We start from the raw sequence: 18,614 nt of genomic DNA on the forward strand, positions 1-18,614 counted from the left end.
CATCTTATGTGTCAGTGTCCAGCAGGCTGTGATCCAGATATTTATAATCACGAGCCGGTATGTTCATCATTCATCTCCGGGCACACCGTGACTCAACGAGCAAAAACACTCTGATTGACACTTTGATTGATTGATTTCTTTTAATCACATCCGGGAGAGATGAAAAGTGAAGAGCAGGAACTTTAAAGTGCTGACTCTTAATTAAACAGAGACCAGAGGAATTAACTTCATACTGTAGCCTATAAATAAAAACATTTATTTTGAGATCATCCAGCTCCCAAATGTCCTGTTGTTAAAAATAATTATGATGCATATATCTGAATATTCATGATCCTTTGAATACGGACTTTTATAAGTGAGTTAATGTTTGTAAAAGCTCGATGTTAATTTGAGATAATGTCATTTTTCTCAGGCTACATTTCATTTAATCCAAAGCGTCGTAAATCAGAGAGAGAGAGAGAGAGAGAGAGAGAGAGAGATAGAGAGAGAGAGAGAGAGAGAGACAGAGAGAGAGAGAGAGAGAGAGAGAGAGAGAGAGAGAGAGAGCAACACAAGATTTGAAACCTGAAAGTCTTCTGCCTCTGTGCAACACGTTTCTTCTCCACATGAGATCTTATCATGAGGACAAGAAACATCCTTGAGTGTTTGTCGGCTGACCTGCAGCAAAGGTGAGGCTGGAGCGACTCCTGCTGGCGATTTGTAGCAACTGCATGTTTCTACTGCACCGGTCATTCAGTCAGAGGGTGATTGTGTGGCGCTGTGACTTTTCCAACATGTTCAAGAAAAAAAATGCATTAAATTAAATTTGAGAGCTGTAAGAAAGCATTAAAACAGCAATCACAACGTCTTTGCTTGTTTCTCTCTTTTTTTAAATATCTTCGTGGTTGAAGCCCCGTAACGTTTCCCAGCTTCTGCAGGTGCTCCACCTGGACTCTGAGGTCGGACGAGTCACCGATGACTGTGTGCAAAGAAGGAACAACACTTCTTCTCTTTCCAGGGGAATAAAAGTATGACCTTGCACTTCATGCAAAACAAACCCCCCCCCCCCCCTCTATTTGGATGTATTTGAATCCACTCATTGCATGTTTTATGTTGCACTTTCTCGCCCCCAAAGAGTAAACACCCAATATTTGGGGTCTAAGATTTCTATTTTGTCGTATTAAAGCGAGTATCTACATCATTTAGTTTTTATTTGTGATGTATTAATAGACATTTCAAGTCGCCAAATTGGCTTTAAAACATATGTGGAGTCTGAGCAGGTGATTTCCTGTTAAAATGTTCATGAACAAACTCTCTGCAACGAGATGAAGCGTCACATTCTGATCACGTTGAGTCTTTGTGCAGACTCACAGCTGCTTCTCCTCTCAGCGCTCCCCAAAGCATCCAGACAGCAGCTCGTCCAATAAGACGACCACTTGATTTCTTCTTTCGCAGATCAGTAGCACGCCGGGCGGCCATGCTGGGACTCTCACACCTCCAGTGCCCACTTCGACATGATCAGCAAATGGATAAACACGGCATGTGTTTGCAGCTGCACGTGTCTGTTGACTCTGGAGGCCCCCCCCCCCGAAGCTCCTCAGCGGAGGTGCTAAAAGTGACGCCTCCTCACCATGAGAACATATCAGTGTGCACATCCTCATACTCAGGATACCAAAACGTGAATCACTGAGCACGACGCTTAAAATAAGAACAGCAATCATTTTTATTGACAAATAAATTACAGGATGTCTACGTACATATTTACACTCATTTATAATCATTTCTGATGTCAGCATAACTCGTATTTCAAACACATGACGCATGGGGTCGGATTACTAATAGTGCACTTACAAAATGAGTTTGGGATTAAACGTGTGCATCTGAAAACGTAACAATCTGTTAACTTGTAAAAATCGTTTTTTTTTGTTTTGCTGCAGCACCTAAACCTGACGTTAAAGGAGGGAATGCTCCTCACCTGCAGGACTCCTGATTCATGCAGCAGCTGAATGATGAGTTCAACAGATGCCCTACTACACCATCCATGTACGTATATTCATGCATACAGCACCCTTAATGAGTGACGTGCACGCACCACATGTATGCTTCAGTTTGCGTTGTTGTCTTTATGTGAGCGTGCAGAGCTGACCAGCCAAACAAACACACATCGTCATGAGGGGCATGATGATATAAAAAATACAAAAAAAAAGTGCAAATTCCTTTATTGAATTATTTCTTTACCCTCTAACCACCATGCTACCAGTATTTCTAAAGTGCCTAATAAATAATTCTCTTTTGGTTGATTTTGGCGCCCCCTGTAGACAAAGTGATGCATCCTATTCCTTTCTGTACACGCGTGTGGGTGGTGTGTTTCTTTTTCCAGATCAGAGGGAAATTTGTGATACCACCCGAGTAAACTCTTTGTTTTAACTTGCATTTATTGGGCGCTATATTTCCTGTATGACAAACAAAACTGCAGCGTGACGGCTGCCGTGTTCATACTCAACATTAAAGGTCAAATATTCTCCTCCTTTTTCAATCAGTCTCAGAGCTCAACATTTCTCACTCAGTGATTCTACTTAGTCTCGCACCCCTCTGAATTGTCATATTGTTGTTTTAAAGGTGTGTGTGTGTGTGTTTCACTCAAAGTCGCAGCCCAGCAGTTCTACCCTCATCATGATGGATCCCAGCCAGCTTGTCGGAACGATCCGGATGAATCGGGAGAAAATTGGAGGGTAGATGTAGTTCTTGACGTGGTCGTGGTTATCTGTATTTCCAAAGAACGTCTGCATTTGACGGAGAAAAGGACATTTTTAGTTTCCCTCTCCGACTAAAACTCCAATGTGGCACACTTCATGCATGTGATTTTCCTGCAGCTCACCTTGCAGGTGACGGCCTCGTCGTCTGTGTACTGCTTCCATTGGAGCCCGTCGTCGCTGTACAGCAAAATGTAGGAGACGACGTACCTCTGTTTCCCCAGAACCATGGCACCTTGTGTTACGATACCTGTAATCTTTTTCACCTGAGGCAGCTCCACCTGAAGCCACTGGTTCATGTCGTTAAACTGAGAAAGATCGGTGACAGACAGAAGGTTTCACTACAGATATTTTGTGTTTTTAAAGGTAGAGTCAGTAGATTTTTCCCCCCAAATAAAATGCAGACTGATACAAAAGTAATGACGCTTGATCATCCCTTCTGGGCCTCCGTACATGTGTGCCGGAGTCTGCAGAGATCCTGGTCCTCTGACTGGATTTCACTGCTCTGCTTTGTTTGAGTTGACTGTGTTTCCCCTCAGCCAATGATAGCGAAGCAGTGAGTTTAGGGGTGAATACAATTACGCAATTGGACGCGATTTAAACCGGTGAAAATTGAAGTGTTTAAAGCTTGTTCCAAAACGAGGGTGAATCTCGTGTTGGTCTTTCACCTGCGAATGTGGAGTTGGCCTGATTTCTGTAGGACAGGTTGATGCCAAACACCGAACGTTAGCTTCTGCTAGCTAGGGTGTGTTAGCTTGTTAGCTGGTACCAGCAGTAAACATGCACTGAGTGAGCTTCTGGAGGTAATGAGCCCAGGAGGAGGAGCCATGTTTAAATATTGTTGTTAAAAGCTGCAACGAAAAATCCTACCGACTCTACTTTTAAAGGTTTTAATAGGCTGAACGTAGAAAAGATCCAGTACTACAAGGAGAACAGGTTTGTTTGTCAGAACACTCTTATAGTATTTTTACATTTGCCTGCCACGCGTTGACGGTTCCCTGTTTGTTGAGACGAGCGAGTGAAGGTTTCCAGGGTCCAGAGTACCAGCTGGAGGCTGTGGAGCTGGCTGTGATTCGACGGTCTTCGATGTCTCCGGACTCCATCCCCAGAGGCACCGAGCAGCCTGAGAGAAGAGACGAGGGAGCTCGTATTTACAGAACATCGTATGACGTGAAAACAGTGCAGTTTGTTTTAACTGTTACGTCATACTTTTTTGTTTTTCACAGGCGTAATCTTGTTTACATCATTTGATGTCTCAAAGACTGAAGGGTTGAAAATATTGTGGAATAACTCGAGTCGATCGCCTCTGCCATCGGCTGCAACATAATCCTTAGCTAAAAACTAGTCCAGATTAATGGACTTTATCTAAATGGCCTTTTTTTAAATGATTGGCTCAAATTGTTAAATTAAGTGTTTGGCAACATTTCCGGGAGGATCCCTGCAGAGATAGACCTAGACCCCCCCCCCCCCCCCCCCCCCCCAAGTCACGAGACTTTACTGACAAAAGACAAAAATTCTACCTCATGGAACCACAGACTGTAAATAGTAAAGGACGAAGCCTGATTGACGCCACCCGTCTGTTCCTGCAGGGGGCGCTGGAGTCCCACGGATGGCGGTCTCCGTGCTGGAAATGCTGTCTCAGCCTGACTTTGAGTCAAGCTAACGAGCTGAGGCAGGTTTAAAGCCTCCTGATAAACTGTTGCTTTGAACCCACTGCAGCTGAGGTGAGGACCTATGCCTCCAGACTTGGGGCACGCAACATAACGGCTAGGCTATCCTACACTCCAACACAACTAAATGATCTGATAGGAGGAGGAGAAGACCTCCAAGTTCTGTTTCTTTGTGGTGAAATAGCTGCTTTTGTCAACAAAGTTTCAGCTCTTGTGGTCAAAAGGACCTTTAAAGGTCTATTTCTGCCGAGGCATATAGTACAGTATGTACACTGATGTCTTACCGTCGAGCTCACAGCCGTAGAACTCCATGCGAAGTGTTGCCTTGCCGTACCAGTGGACAGGGTGGAGCCTGATGAACCGTCCAATCACAGGAGGAAAAAAGATGTTTTCGCTCACCTTGTAGGCTTCCTGGTTCCCGGTGAACAACTGGAGAAAGAAGAGGCGGACACAAAGAAATAAAGAGGTGATCTGTGTCAGTTTGTTCTTCTAATAAAGAGGGAGATCAAACTCTTCCCACCTTCCGGAGGTCCCTGCTGTTGCCCTTATAGAAGATCCAGTTCCTGCGGTCCGTGCTGTAGGAAATGTAGTACTTGACCACATACTGGGAATGGAAAAGTTGTTTGGCTCCCTGCGTGGCGACCTTGCTGATCACAACTGGCCGCTGGAAGTCCACCTGGACAGGAGGAAGTCCACATGGAGCATGTTGTATTAAGGAACAAAAGAAACACAGTCAAACAAACTCAATCCTCCTTCAACACATACCTGAATCCAGCTGTGGTTCTGCTCTGTGCTCCAGGCGTTGTATTGGCCTGGATTGTTCAGTCTGGCGAGATGAGGTTCCCAGTATCCTTTAAATATGAAGACGTTATCATTCCTCAAGTGATATATCAGATAATGGAGCAATGATGCAATAATTGTACACTGATTGTGGATCCTGCAGGACCACGGGGAGTACGTTTACCTCTGGTGTTGTTTGCAGTGATCTGGTTGTCTTTCACGCTGCCTGACTCTAGACCCAGCGGACGGTAGCAGTCTAATAAGAAACATCGAAGTGAGAATAAAACCCTACATTCTGCAGAGCGACTTTTTTTTATTGTCTGTACCATTATCTAGAACCAGGAAGAGGGTCTGCATGCCCTTCTGTTGGTTGATGCCGATTTCTGTCTCCAGCTGCCACAGGCCGGGTTTGGATGGAAACATCTCCAGAGTGGCAAAGCCTCCTGCAAAAAGACAGTTTGGCGAAGACATTTCAGATATCAAATAAGATTAGCTAGAAACAAGCGCCTTGGACTTAGACCTAAACAGTTGTCTTGTTCACCTGGCAACAACGGGTACACAGCTTGTCTGTAGCTGGTGGTCTTCTTGTGGAGGAATGTCTGTCCGTGAAAGTGGACACTCTGGAAGTCTTTTGGAGAACCCATGTTGATCAGGTGCCACGCCACGAGCTGGTTGGTGTACATCCGCAGGCCTTTCAGGTTGTATGTTACCCCGTTGATGGCTTCAGAAAAAAAAAAAAAAACAGATTAAAAGATGTTTTTAGCATGTACTGTATATTACTTTTTAATTCCCCAGATGATCATACTTCAATGCATCAAAGAAAAGTACAATGCTGGCTATATCCACTTCTTTTAAAAAGTCTACAGGATGAACAATCTGTGTTTAAATTAAGATGTTTAAGGATTCTTTGCATTTCAAAACAGTTTTTGCTATGCTTTTATTTTGAATTGTTTATTTAGTTAATAGTAATTTACTTTATGTTTTGATACAGACCTGCTTTTTAAAACAAAAAAAAAGAAACTTCTAACTTTCAGAAGATCGGAGGTTACAACATTAACTTAGCCACTGAGAAAGGAACCTGTAATAGATCGAAAAACGTCAACGAAAATAGCTCAAAGGAACGGCAAAAGATGGAATTGTTTGATGCCACAAGGTTGAATGTAAATTGTGACTGAGACATCTGGGAGTTGTTGATGTCAAAGTAGACATTTAGGAGTAGCAGGTTGTTAGGTTGTGACTATAGGGAGACGCTGCGTAGGCTTAGCTACGGTGCGCCAAAAGGAACATAACAGCATGTGATTGATTATAGAAAAAGTAATGGGTTATTGCAATGTAGGCATTGACATGTTGCATTACAGTGGAACTTGAGGTTCTCCCTGAAGTAGGGGCTCATAGCTCTCCTTCGACTTTTCCTCTGGATCTTCTCGCGGTTCTCCTCGTAGTACCAGCTCTGGGATTCATCAAAGGTCATAAAGAGCAACACGAACTCCCTCATGTTTGGTAACTGGTTTTCCAGCGTTCCCTGTCGACACACCAGCAGTGGCCCGATCAAGCCAGAGTTGATATCCCTTTCCTTGAAGACAGAACAGAGTTTACTATCAGAAATGCGTGCACACACACACACACACACTCCACTGTTTTGAACAGACTTACACGTAGTTTATATGGAAATAGTTACCTCTTTATGATCTTGCAATATCTCTGAACGGATATATTTGTGATTGTTGAGACATGACTCAAGCCTGGCTAAAAATGTGGCTAGTTACTTTCAGCCGATTCACGTGTCCTACATTGTGTATTTTCAAGTTGCCACAAGGGGGCAGCAGAGCAAGAACCGATCAGCTGTTTTAATGGTTTTAATGCTCCTAGAAATTAACATCGTAAGTGAATAACCTGCTAAAAACAATGCTAAGTACTTACAGGATTAACACCGGAATAGTAGGCCCAGGTCCGACAGTGAGACTCGTCCGTTGTTGGTCCAACCGCAGACTGGACCTTCCACATATATGTGAAGGTGGTGTTGGGCTTAACCTCATCGTCATATTGATACCAGTACTTCGAGCCATCTTCATAGGAGAGACCTTCTGTCTGTTTGGTATAGGCAACGCCATTTGGATGTAGTGAAAAAGGACGTTTGGCATTGTTCTTGAACACAACCTGCAACACCAGAAAGACACAATCAAAGGTTCAGTTTGAAGGAACAGAAAAACGCCCTTTTATACTTGCCAACAGTTCAATGACTGGTAGAACTGATGCTACAGTCAAGATTCATTCTTACCATTATGCTTTGTCCAACCTCTGCTTTAATGACAGGTCCAAGAATGCCTAAATGCTCATCCATCTCCCCTCTGATTTCGGGTGTGCTGAAGCTGCTGTCCATGTAACCTCGGAAAACCACCTTGGTGAACTTCGTCTCTCTGATGTTAAGATTTGAACTGTCTTGCCTCCTGTGGAGATAACGCAACCGTATTTTAACATGTGGATGGGAAGCTGCGGTAGAACTCAAGATTTAAATCTGAACTCTTCTCAATTGCTAAAGGAGCTTTCCGTAAGTCTCACTTCTGTCCGTAGCCAGCATAGTCCCACTCAACCTCTTCTGCGGCGATGAAATAAGTTCTGACATTCGAGTCTGCGAATTTGAGGTAGTACTTGGTTGTCTCGTCCAGGTCGAGATTTTTGATGTCCTCATGATCACTGTAAGGGTCTTTGTAGACAACATACTCATATTCATCCGCTTTGGGATCTGGATCATCCAGCCCTAGATGATGCGGTTCATCTCCAGGAATGTACAGCTCATAGTCACTGAAATCAGGCCTCGGCACACCGATGACGACAGGCATGTTGATGAGTTTCTCCTCATCAGAGAAAGGATGAGGTATATTTGGTCGCGTCCCACGTGGAGACATGCCTGGATTGAATCCTCGCGGAGAGAATGGCAAACCCCTCCTTTCCTGAGGCTTGTATTCCTTCCTCCTCTTTGTTTTCATGCCTTGGCCCTTCTGGGGCCACTGTGCAAAGTTCACCTTTTTGGTCTTTTTTGGCTTTGGCGTTGGTTTGGGGACCTCTTTACCCAAATACTTCATCAGGTCATCAGGAATCTCCAATGGTACCACTTTGTGAATCCCATCATAAGTCCAGTTGTAGTCTTGCGTCTTTACAGGTTTTGTTTTAATCACTGTGGCATCGTTTTCTTTTAGGTAGATAACCACTTCTTCACTGCTTTCTGAAGACATTAGCTCCTCAGAACTACTGTTCCTGGATACGGACAGGTTCCCGGAAATCACGGTCTCCCTGGACAGACTTTGCGAAGATGAAGATGTCGTTGTGTTTGATTGGTCAAGGAGAGCTGTGAGATTAACCCATCCCTCCAAACTAATCTCCAGTGATACCTTTGAGGTCGATATATTCGCCGAGACATTCTGAAAGGGCACAATTTCTCCAAGAGTATGCAAAGTGCTTTCAACGCTGGAATTTGATGAAATATTGGCATTGTCTGAAGAATTCCCCTCCAGTCCATACTCTGGTTGTTCTGCGGTGATCAGGGAGTCATTGTCGTTGGTTTGGTTGCCAGTGTTCTCCACCTTCGACTCGAGGATGGTTGAGTTGAGTCCATCTACACCTTTGATTTCAACCTCTCCAACATCAGTCATTGGAACGGGCAATGAATGGTCTGTTCCATCTGCTGACACATTAGTCGCTGTAGCGTTATCCTCCACAGCCTTTTCCTGTCTTTGTGACACCGAGGTGACATTTCCATTTAGTGTTTCATGGATGTTGCTTTTGGAGAAATTGGATAGAGGCTCAGAGACAGAGGACACATCCCCTCCAGTGAGTCTCTCCTTGGATTTATTCGCCAAGACATTAGCGTGAAAAGTCTGGTTGTCCCCATTTCGGGTTAGATTCATTCCTTCAGCGTCCAAGACGGAACTTGAATTTTCATGTGATGTTACGGGGAAGTATGTTATTTCTTGCAATGATATTCTAAGATTGGTAATTTCTCTCACTATAGCTTCAATCATTGATGACAACATGCTCGTGGTATCATTTGTAGTAATAGTTTCATTCTTTTCCAATGTATACGAGCTCTTAAAATCTGTTGTGTTCTCCATTTTAGATGTGGTAGAATTGTGTGAAGTTGAACTGGCACTACTGATGTTTAAATTTGTCGTATTCTCACTGCTTTGGTTCAACACATTTTCTGTAATATTGAGTTTGTGAAAAAATGTCTCATTTTGTGCATTTGGCTTAGAGGCCTCGTCTTTATGCTTTGTCTTAGTCGTATTCAGGATATCCATATCTCCATCGGGGACGTCAACAACATCATAGTTGAGGAACGACAGGTCCAGCAACTCAACACTAGTGCTCGGAGATTGGTTCCTTAGAGACCTAATACCCCATTCTGCTGCAAACATATCTGTGTAGGCATCAGTTTCCACTGGCTTCTTTTCTTCTTCACGTTTTTCCTTCTCCTCTTCCTTCTTGATCTCAGCCAAGCTCAGAGGGTTCCATTCGGTAAATTTTGGACCCTTTTCTGGATCTTCATCGTACTCATACTGGTAATCGCGGTAGCACTCAACATCCTGAAATCTCACGCGCATCCCTTTCATTGTCTCATGGGAGTTCAGGGAAGCCAGGAGCCAGCGGCCTGGTTCAGAAGAAGCACACAGATTAATCATAAAATTTACATTTATTTAATTTGGTTAGATTTTTTTTCTAAAAACAGTACAGAATGAAAAAAAACCTCTTCCAACAAACCAAGGTTTTCCATGTTCATAGTGATGGTCTCTCCAGTCATGGGGTAAAGGCTAAGGAAGTCCTCTGTCCGCTCATTTAGCGCAAATGGATGTCCGTAAAAAGTAGCTGTCTGGATGTAGTCCTGCGCTCCAACACTGGACACGTGCCATGTCGCAACCTCGCCGTTACAAAAGCCCAGGAGCGGGCCGCTCTCAAACATGTAACCGTTGATTGCTGAGAGGAAATGTGGATAAACATTAGTCGTCTTTCAGCCAGCAAAAAATAATGTTTGAGGTCGACTTTGTTGATTTATTGCAATTGAGACAAAACCTACAATGCATGACGTTGGATTTGTAAAAGTCCGGGTCTGCCTTGTTGACTTTGGATCGGTCACAATATTGTTGAATGTTTTGATCCAGGTACCAGCTCTTGTTCTCATCGAACACAGCTAACATGGCGTGCTGCTCCTTGTCTGCTTTCAGCTGTGGAAACAAATCAATGTAATCAGCTAATGTTTGGTTCATTGGCTTTCTGAATATTTACACTTTTACTACACAGACTCACATAACTGCGACAGTTCCATCATCAAAAACACAAGACATCTTTCATGCATTAAAGTAAATAGCAACCTTTACCTCTATCTGTGATTGCAAGCACGAGATTCATGCAACTTTTGTTTAACAATATGACGTTTTTAATCATTTGTCAAGTTCCCAAATAAAGTCTTTAGCCATTCTAAAAGCTCTTAAATGTCACAATTCATCCAGAACATCAACATCTTTGATAGATTGATAATAAAAATTACAGTTGTATTAAAAAGAAGGGTTAGGGTCAAATATCCCCCCGCAAAAAAATAAATGTACTGATAATGGTTCTACTGGAAAAGTCATGAAGTCACAACAATCAGATTGGTTTTATCTTCTGGGGACAACGAAAGAAACACATTCCACCAAAGTGGCTGCCCAACAGACGTGGTCGAGTTTGATCGCAGAGTCTTTTTACCTGTACATTTCTGACATTGAGGGACTGACTCTTGCAGATGAGGATCGGCCCGATCAGTCCTGAGGCGATGTCTCGTAGCGTGTCCACCGCGCTGTAGTACATACGTGTCAGACATCGAGGGTCTCCTTCCAAAGGCTCATCCTCTTCCAGAACATTCCACACATACGTATGAGTCTCACCCGGCTGAACTCCATGAGACTGGTTACCTTGAGAACACGTTGAAATCAGCATTACTCGTCAGGTGAATTGTTTTAGAAAGTGAAACACACTGACGGGAGGTTTGATTACCTCCTGCTGGGTAGTTGGCTCCCTCTTCTGACTTCTTTATGGACAGTCCATGCGGGTAGATGCTGTAAGGCCTGGAGGCCATATTCTTAAACACAATCTGTAACAGGACAGAGGGATGTGTGAGAGCACTGTCTGCTGACAGAAGCATATAAAAGGACTAATGCCCCGACTACAATCAATAGATTTTATTAGATTTTTACATTTGAGACAATAAAGCAGAGTCCATGCATGTGAACCCCAAAGAAGCTTCTTAAAGTTTATGCAAGAGGCGCAAAAATTAATAGTATGAACACAAAATGTAAGAATTATTGTTTGAAAACCAAACATGAGGATATTTAAGCACTGCAGGTCGCCAAGTTTAACATAGAGTTGCAAGTAGTGGTGTTTTTTTCCAACTTAATTTGGACTCTAAATTTTAGAAATTCTATTATTTTGCATTTCATTTCTTGTCCTGCTTTTATTTTGTACAGTCTTAAGCTATTAGGTTGTTTACTTCCTGTTTGGATAAATACCTGCTTTTATTTTGAAACAGAATAAGGAACGTGTGGTAAATCGAAAGTTACAGCATTTACTTTACGAGGAAAAAAGACAGTCACTATGAAAGTGAATGAAAAAGTGGAACGACTTGTTTGAACTCACGACTTGTGACTCGTAAACTGAGCTGTTTTTCAAAGTCTAAATATTTGACTTTGATATGAACTCACCTTGATGACATCTCTGATTTGCGCCCTGATGACAGGACCCAGTATCCCCAGCTCGTTTTTCCTCTGTTTTGACTCCAGCTTTTCAGTGAATGACTCGTTTTTGTAGAGCGTGTAAACGGCCTTCTTGTACTTCTTACCGATGCGTGTTGGTGACTGCCTCAGGTACTGGACCTTAAAGTCCCTACACACACACACAAAGAACATTTTTTTTCACTTTCTGGTTCAACACTCGATCAGCTTGCATGTAAGAAAGATGTAAAATGTACATTTTGCTTACTCGTCAACGTGGTCATGCAGTTCCGGCGCATAGTCCCAGACGACCTCCTCAGCAGCGATGTAGTATTTCCACTCCCTGCTGTGTCGTTTCTGCACGATGCTCAGTATTCTGTTGGGTGGTGTGAAGCCATCACACTCTTTCACATCCACAAAAGCATGCATGCCCGCTGCAATAGCAGAAACATTTTATAGATTCCCTCGTTTAAAACAAAACAAAACAACCTCTCTCTATTAATTTACATGATGTTGTTGCTCCTACCCTCCATGTGCTTTGCAGTGTGAGAGGAGAGCAGCCAGCGGCCCGTGTGCGGAGCCTGCATGCTTGCCGTGGTGGAGGTGCCACTGATGAGTCCCACAGACGACACTTTATGTCCGGTCTGCTTCAGCACGTGTCCGTTCAGGTGCACAGAAAACACCTCAGGCTCCGAGCTCATTCCCAGCAGATGCAGGCTGACGGGGGCGTGCGCACACACACTGACGTCTGGAGAGAAAACACTGTCTGAGAATTGTTTGGTTTACACAGCACATCTGGGATCAGTCTCTGCACTGACTGTACAACACATGCCGTACGTGATACAGTGATCTACCCACCATCATTCAGAACAGTGAGGCAACAGGCGAGTATTCAAATACAGCAAAGTAACAGTGAAGCAGTTTTCACTTTGGATTGTGAGTAGTGTGATATCGAACTGAATGAGGCTTTCTTACAATCACGTATGATGAACCAGCTGCAGGCAAATATACCCAACATTGGGAACTTAACAAGCACTGAGACTATTATGAGATCTATTCCAAAAAGTGGATCCTCTCTAGAGTGGCTGCTCACGCAGGTCAGCATGTGGTGGACACTGTAGCTTCAGTGTTTAGCCAGCTCTGCATGTGGTGGACCCTGTAGCTTCAGTGTTTAGCCAGCTCTGCATGTGGTGGACACTGTAGCTTCAGTGTTTAGCCAGCTCTGCATGTGGTGGACACTGTAGCTTCAGTGTTTAGCCAGCTCAGCATGTGGTGGACCCTATAGCTTCAGTGTTTAGCCAGCTCTGCATGTGGTGGACACTGTAGCTTCAGTGTTTAGCCAGCTCTGCATGTGGTGGACTCTGTAGCTTCAGTGTTTAGCCAGCTCAGCATGTGGTGGACACTGTAGCTTCAGTGTTTAGCCAGCTCAGCATGTGGTGGACACTGTAGCTTCAGTGTTTAGCCAGCTCAGCATGTGGTGGACACTGTAGCTTCAGTGTTTAGCCAGCTCTGCATGTGGTGGACACTGTAGCTTCAGTGTTTAGCCAGCTCTGCATGTAGAGACACTGTAGCTTCAGTGTTTAGCCAGCTCTGCATGTGGTGGACACTGTAGCTTCAGTGTTTAGCCAGCTCTGCATGTGGTGGACACTGTAGCTTCAGTGTTTAGCCAGCTCTGCATGGGTCTGTAAAGCTTTCTGCGTTCTAACCTCTCTCCATGTTTCATCTCCAACATTGATCCTAGTTTGAGCAGCTTTCTGCTGCTGGAGCTTATTAGAAACATGCAGAGGATTTTTAGCTCGGGTACAATCACTTCTATCTGAAGCAGTTCCTGAATTTGAAGTTTTAATATTTCAACCCGACCGCTGTCAAATTAAACGGATCGCAAAGAGCAATAGTGACCTCTGAAACTATGTGAAGAAAAGCTACAAGAGCTTCAAGAACGAACACTGTGCGGGTGATGATATTTTTCAATAAGTGGACAAACCCACCAGGCAGAGATCCCTGAGTGTATCCGTTGATGGTGTATTTGACGTGGTCATCTGGGGAGTACCTCTTTGGTTTGTGTTTACTCTCGTTCTCGTGAAAAACCCCGAAGAGGAACGTGTATTCGTGGTGGACACCGACCTGCTTCCCTGAGTCATCCAGACTGCCTGCAGCGAGAGGGACAGAATCCAAAGCTGTCATTCTGACGCAAACAAAAAAAAAAAACCTGAAAAGCCCAAACCGCCACATGTTGCTGCTTACCAGGCTTGCAGATGAGTAGAGTACCGATGAGTCCCGAGTTGTAGTCCTCGACAACATTTTGGTGGGAGACGTAAGAGTAGGTGAGACAGGCGGGGTCACTCTTCTGTGGAGAAACCTCCGACGTCACCTCCCAGTTGTAAACGTGTTCGCTGTTGGGCTGCACGACGTCGTCCTCTTTCTCTTTTAGAGAGGTGTTGTCAAAGTAGTGAGCTCCTGCAAAAAAACAACAAATAAACACAATGAGTTTCATATTCAAATGCTTTAATGACTTTCCAAGCAAGCCACTCGACGAGCTCCTCTGCTGTTTATTTGGCTCCTCCAGCACATTTCAAAAGACCTCCTTTTTTTTTTGTATTAACAAATCATACTGTCTGTTTTTTATTCATTGGATCAATTATGTTTGTTTGTTTGTTTTAAGTGCAATAAATAAATAAATAAATAAGCAATGCCGAGGAGATTCAAAGTCAGATAGATGAAACTCTTAATGAAGCTGTTCTTTATTTTAAATCTTTGCACTCTGACTTTTTCATTAAGATCATATTAGGGAATCATTTCCCATATTTTTTAATGATGGCATGAAACGTCCTGTTGTTTCTCTTAATGTGAGTTATGAGGGGCTTAACAGTTCTTCCTGTTGGACTTCAGTATCGTCTGCTCTGCCTCTCCGGGTTAATCTTTGAGAACAAGACAAACAAAGTTGTTTGTTTTGTTGGTCAGTCTTGTGTAATTATCAGAATGAGTAACATGACGAAGACCAGCGCTGACCCTGACACACAGACGTGGAGAGAGTATAGACCCATGCACAGCTGAGCGGGCAGACACCCACCTTCCGACTGTTTCCCGTAAGCGATGCCGTGTGGGTGGATGCTGTGCGCTCCGGTCGCCATGTTTCTGAAAGTCACCACGATGGTCTCGCCCTCCTCCGCCCGCAGGGTGGGTCCGACCAGACCTGCAGAGAGACAGACACAAGGATTTGGTTTGTTAGGTGTCTGCATCACATGTATGTCTTATTACATCATCGTGAGACAGCAGGGCGAATGACTTGAAGGCTGACTCACTTCAACCACTCGCTCGTGTTCTGAAATGTTCACCAACGTGATTCCTTCTCTTTACCTTACTGATGTCTCTTTTAGCAAGAAACTATTGTGCAACTTAAAAAAAAACATTCCTGGAAAACCAACATGGCAAAGTCATTGACTGAATAGTGTTGTGAAAGTCTCACTCCAGACAGTGTTACTCACAGTTATTCACTTGGATGAGGATGCAATCGATAATCAGACAAAATAAACTCAGAGGCAACAACATCACAGCTTTTATTAAATAGTCGCTGAAACGTTAAAGCAACGATATGTGGGACTACGGGTTGGTCCGTTGTCGTGCAGACTGAAGGTCTCTAAACTCCATCGAGTCAACACACGACGACAGTAGAGACCCTCCTCACAGACGGCGTTCGCCCCGTCTGGTTCATTAATATCAACAGATTGTGTCCAAATCTGCAGCCGGCTGTTAGCGAACTGTTCGCATGTGGAGTATGTGTGTGTGTGTGTATTCATCTGTTGCCATGACAACTGTAGGGAGTGGCTAAATCGCGACATTGCAGAGGGTGTTTGTTGCACACTAAATAGTTGAGATAAGTTTGTTAGCGTCCAAACACATGAAGCTAACTGATGCATATCAAACGAGGAAAGCGGGAACTTTTTCAACGTAAGATGGACTTTACGTTTAATTTGGATGCAGACCGGTGACTGAGGCATCTCTGCAGGGATGTACTCTCTGCTTCTCTCTCTCTCTCTCTCTCTCTCTCGCTCGCTCTTTGTCTCTTCTTAGCGGCCTCTTCTTCTCAGCCTCTGTCGTCGTATCAAACAGAACAGAGGCTGCTGTGTGAACGAGTGCCGTGACGCCGCACGCCGCTAAAGTTACACAGTGAATTAAACAGGTGACGAGATGGAAGAGACACAATTCTCCCTGTTCAAACTTATCGTTCCCTTGAATCTACCTTTTAAACTTCTATTTTAAGTTGGGAAAAGTTACATGTCGTCGCTTTGATTCTGGATTTTGAAGCACGCAAACAAGGCAGACACTCGACCCGGTGCTCAGAGTCTCAAGTCAAGATGCTAACTGAGCTAAAAGAAAACCCGTCTGTGGATCAGGAACATGTATGCAGCTAAACCCTGAAGCTGTGTTTGTGTCCAGTAACCCAGAACACCCAGCACGTGGTTTTAGTCATAATATTTTTGTCTTGAAGGATGGTAGACTCGCAGACAGGGTGAGTATTTCTTTGCGGTTAGAGACAGACTCTAAACACGTGATAGTTACCTAGCCAGGAGGGATGAGTCTTGGCCCGTCTGAAGTCTTTCTCATACTCCCGAAAGACAACTTTCTTATAGGTGGGACCCAATCTGAAGCACAAAACAAGAATCAGCACAAATCCAAACACACACACACACACACACACGACTGCATATCTGTGACATGGACTTTAAGATTGGACGCGTTTGCTCAACTGTTTGTCAAAATAACGCTGATACTGTGTGAGGCTGGGGAAAACAGAGTGAGAAAGAAATGTAACGAGGACAATCTGGAACAAATGTTATCAGGTCACAGATACATTCAACAACAGAATGAGAGCAACTGTGGAACGACTGCGTCCAGAAATACAAATAATGGGACAGAAAAACGTTGTTTTTTTTTAAATGTTGCACGTGTCGTTTTTGGATTTTATATCATACATGTTCGGCTGGCGTCCTACCTGTGAGAGTCATTTCCAGAGTAGCTCCAGTCTATCTCCACAGCAGCGATGTAGTAGTGTCTCTCTCTGGGTTGATGCTGCTCGGCTCTGTGAGCGAGGAGAAGAACCAGGACGGGCAGAAGACATCGAGCTCCAGCCCAGAAACAGAGCCTCATGTCTGGGATCGGTCCCTCAGGTGAGCTGGGTCTCTGTTCTGTGAAGTGAAGAAGAAGAAGAGTGATCTGACAGAGAGGTCCCGCTCTGAGCTTTATCCGTTACTCACACACACACCGACACACACACACACTCATGTGCGTTCAAACAGTATGTCCCAGGGCAATGAACTGTGTCTGTGTATTTTCTCTGCCCACCCCCCACCCCACCTCTCTTGTAATTAAAACCTCCTGTATTCGGCTGTGAGTCATCCCTGAGGGTCCAGGGTGTGCTTCTTCACATCATCTCTGAGGGAAAAAAACAACACGATGGGGATGAGTGCGGGAATTTACACAGACGACTTCTCTAACCGCAAAGTTACCAGGAAGAAAAAAAAAACACACTCTGCTCGAAGGAGTCATGATCCAAGATTCAACTTAATTTGGAAGAGACACATTCATTATCCTTTCATACCACGGTACATGTGATGAGTGCAGGTTAAGGTTGTCAGAAATGTTCAGCAGCACTTTTTCAATACAACCTGTTTTAAAAAAAAACAATGCAAATCTGTTACTTTAATGATCAATAGCACCAAAAAGTACAGAAGCTGTAGAAATACGCACGTCGATTTCCTAACACCGGAGGGAAGGAGAGGAAGGAAGCCATCAAAAGTTGCAAGTAAAGCACATTTCAGCACAGACGCGTTGCAAATGTATTTGTGCAATTCAGACAACCTGCAATTTTGGGGGAAATTAAAGCGAAATTTACAAAACAGCGGATGTGTAGGACTATAGTCACATGGACGAACAATTTGACCACAAATAAAAACCTGTAATCTTAAACACGTCTGATTGTATCTTGAAGCTAATGCTTGTAAGGTTGAAGTTTATACACTCTTAAAACAACTTTACACGCTCAAGTTTTTAATTTTGAAATCATCCTCCAGCCTTTTCTGTTGTTTACGTCTTCTTATATTAAAGCTCAGAACAGTTGATATGCCTTTTTGGACGCAGATGAACCTGCTGGTTTGCTTTCAGCCTGACATTATTTAACTCTTATCTTCTTGACGTATTTTGGAGGATCATGAAGGAGATACGTTGCGAATGAAAAACTCCCTGCAATCCTCTGTGTGGCAATTAAATGAGAGAACTTCCAAAAGGTGGTGATCGTTTAAAATGTACTGTATCTCTCAGACGAGTCCTTGGCATCCAGAAGCGTCAATTTAGCAATCCTCATCCTGATTATCGCAATTCTCTGTCATGTAGGAGTTTCTTCTTCTGACACCTGCAGTTCATCCAAAATACAGCCGAGAGAGTCGTCGTGGTACCGAGACGAGCCGGCACATCTTCCCTCCACTGACCTCCCTTTAATTTTTATCAGAGCTTATTTTCATTTTCAGCATTTATTTGTTTATTTTAAACACGTGCGCAGAACTCGACCTTCAAAATCTTACATGTATCGCTGTTACAGATGCATTCAAAGGTATTTCCTCCCATGCATCAGCTATCAGAGCTTGACAGGTGGAAGTCATCCTTCGCTCGGCGTGGTCATCCTCCGCTGGGCAGGGTCA

General features: G+C 43.8%; 1 protein-coding gene across 1 annotated transcript; it reads right to left on the reverse strand.

The window, feature by feature from the left end:
- Positions 1-1,684: 1,684 nt before the first annotated feature.
- f5 (coagulation factor V) lies at positions 1,685-17,198 on the reverse strand. The gene is made up of 25 exons (XM_079357214.1): positions 16,913-17,198; positions 16,480-16,562; positions 14,990-15,112; positions 14,164-14,376; positions 13,908-14,069; positions 12,446-12,667; positions 12,188-12,353; positions 11,911-12,091; positions 11,207-11,303; positions 10,919-11,124; positions 10,251-10,398; positions 9,938-10,150; positions 7,742-9,827; positions 7,461-7,629; positions 7,103-7,339; positions 6,539-6,755; positions 5,724-5,903; positions 5,509-5,625; positions 5,367-5,438; positions 5,168-5,253; positions 4,923-5,078; positions 4,687-4,831; positions 3,704-3,855; positions 2,858-3,040; positions 1,685-2,762 (listed from the first exon to the last, which is right to left on the reverse strand). The coding sequence occupies exons 1-25, from the start codon at positions 17,065-17,067 to the stop codon at positions 2,616-2,618; spliced, it is 5,916 nt and encodes a 1,971-aa protein (XP_079213340.1). The 5' UTR covers positions 17,068-17,198; the 3' UTR covers positions 1,685-2,615.
- Between the last annotated feature and the right edge of the window lie 1,416 nt (positions 17,199-18,614).

This window comes from Symphodus melops (genome assembly GCF_947650265.1).
Source record: "Symphodus melops genome assembly, chromosome: 12".
NCBI classification, from domain to species: Eukaryota; Metazoa; Chordata; class Actinopteri; order Labriformes; family Labridae; genus Symphodus; species Symphodus melops.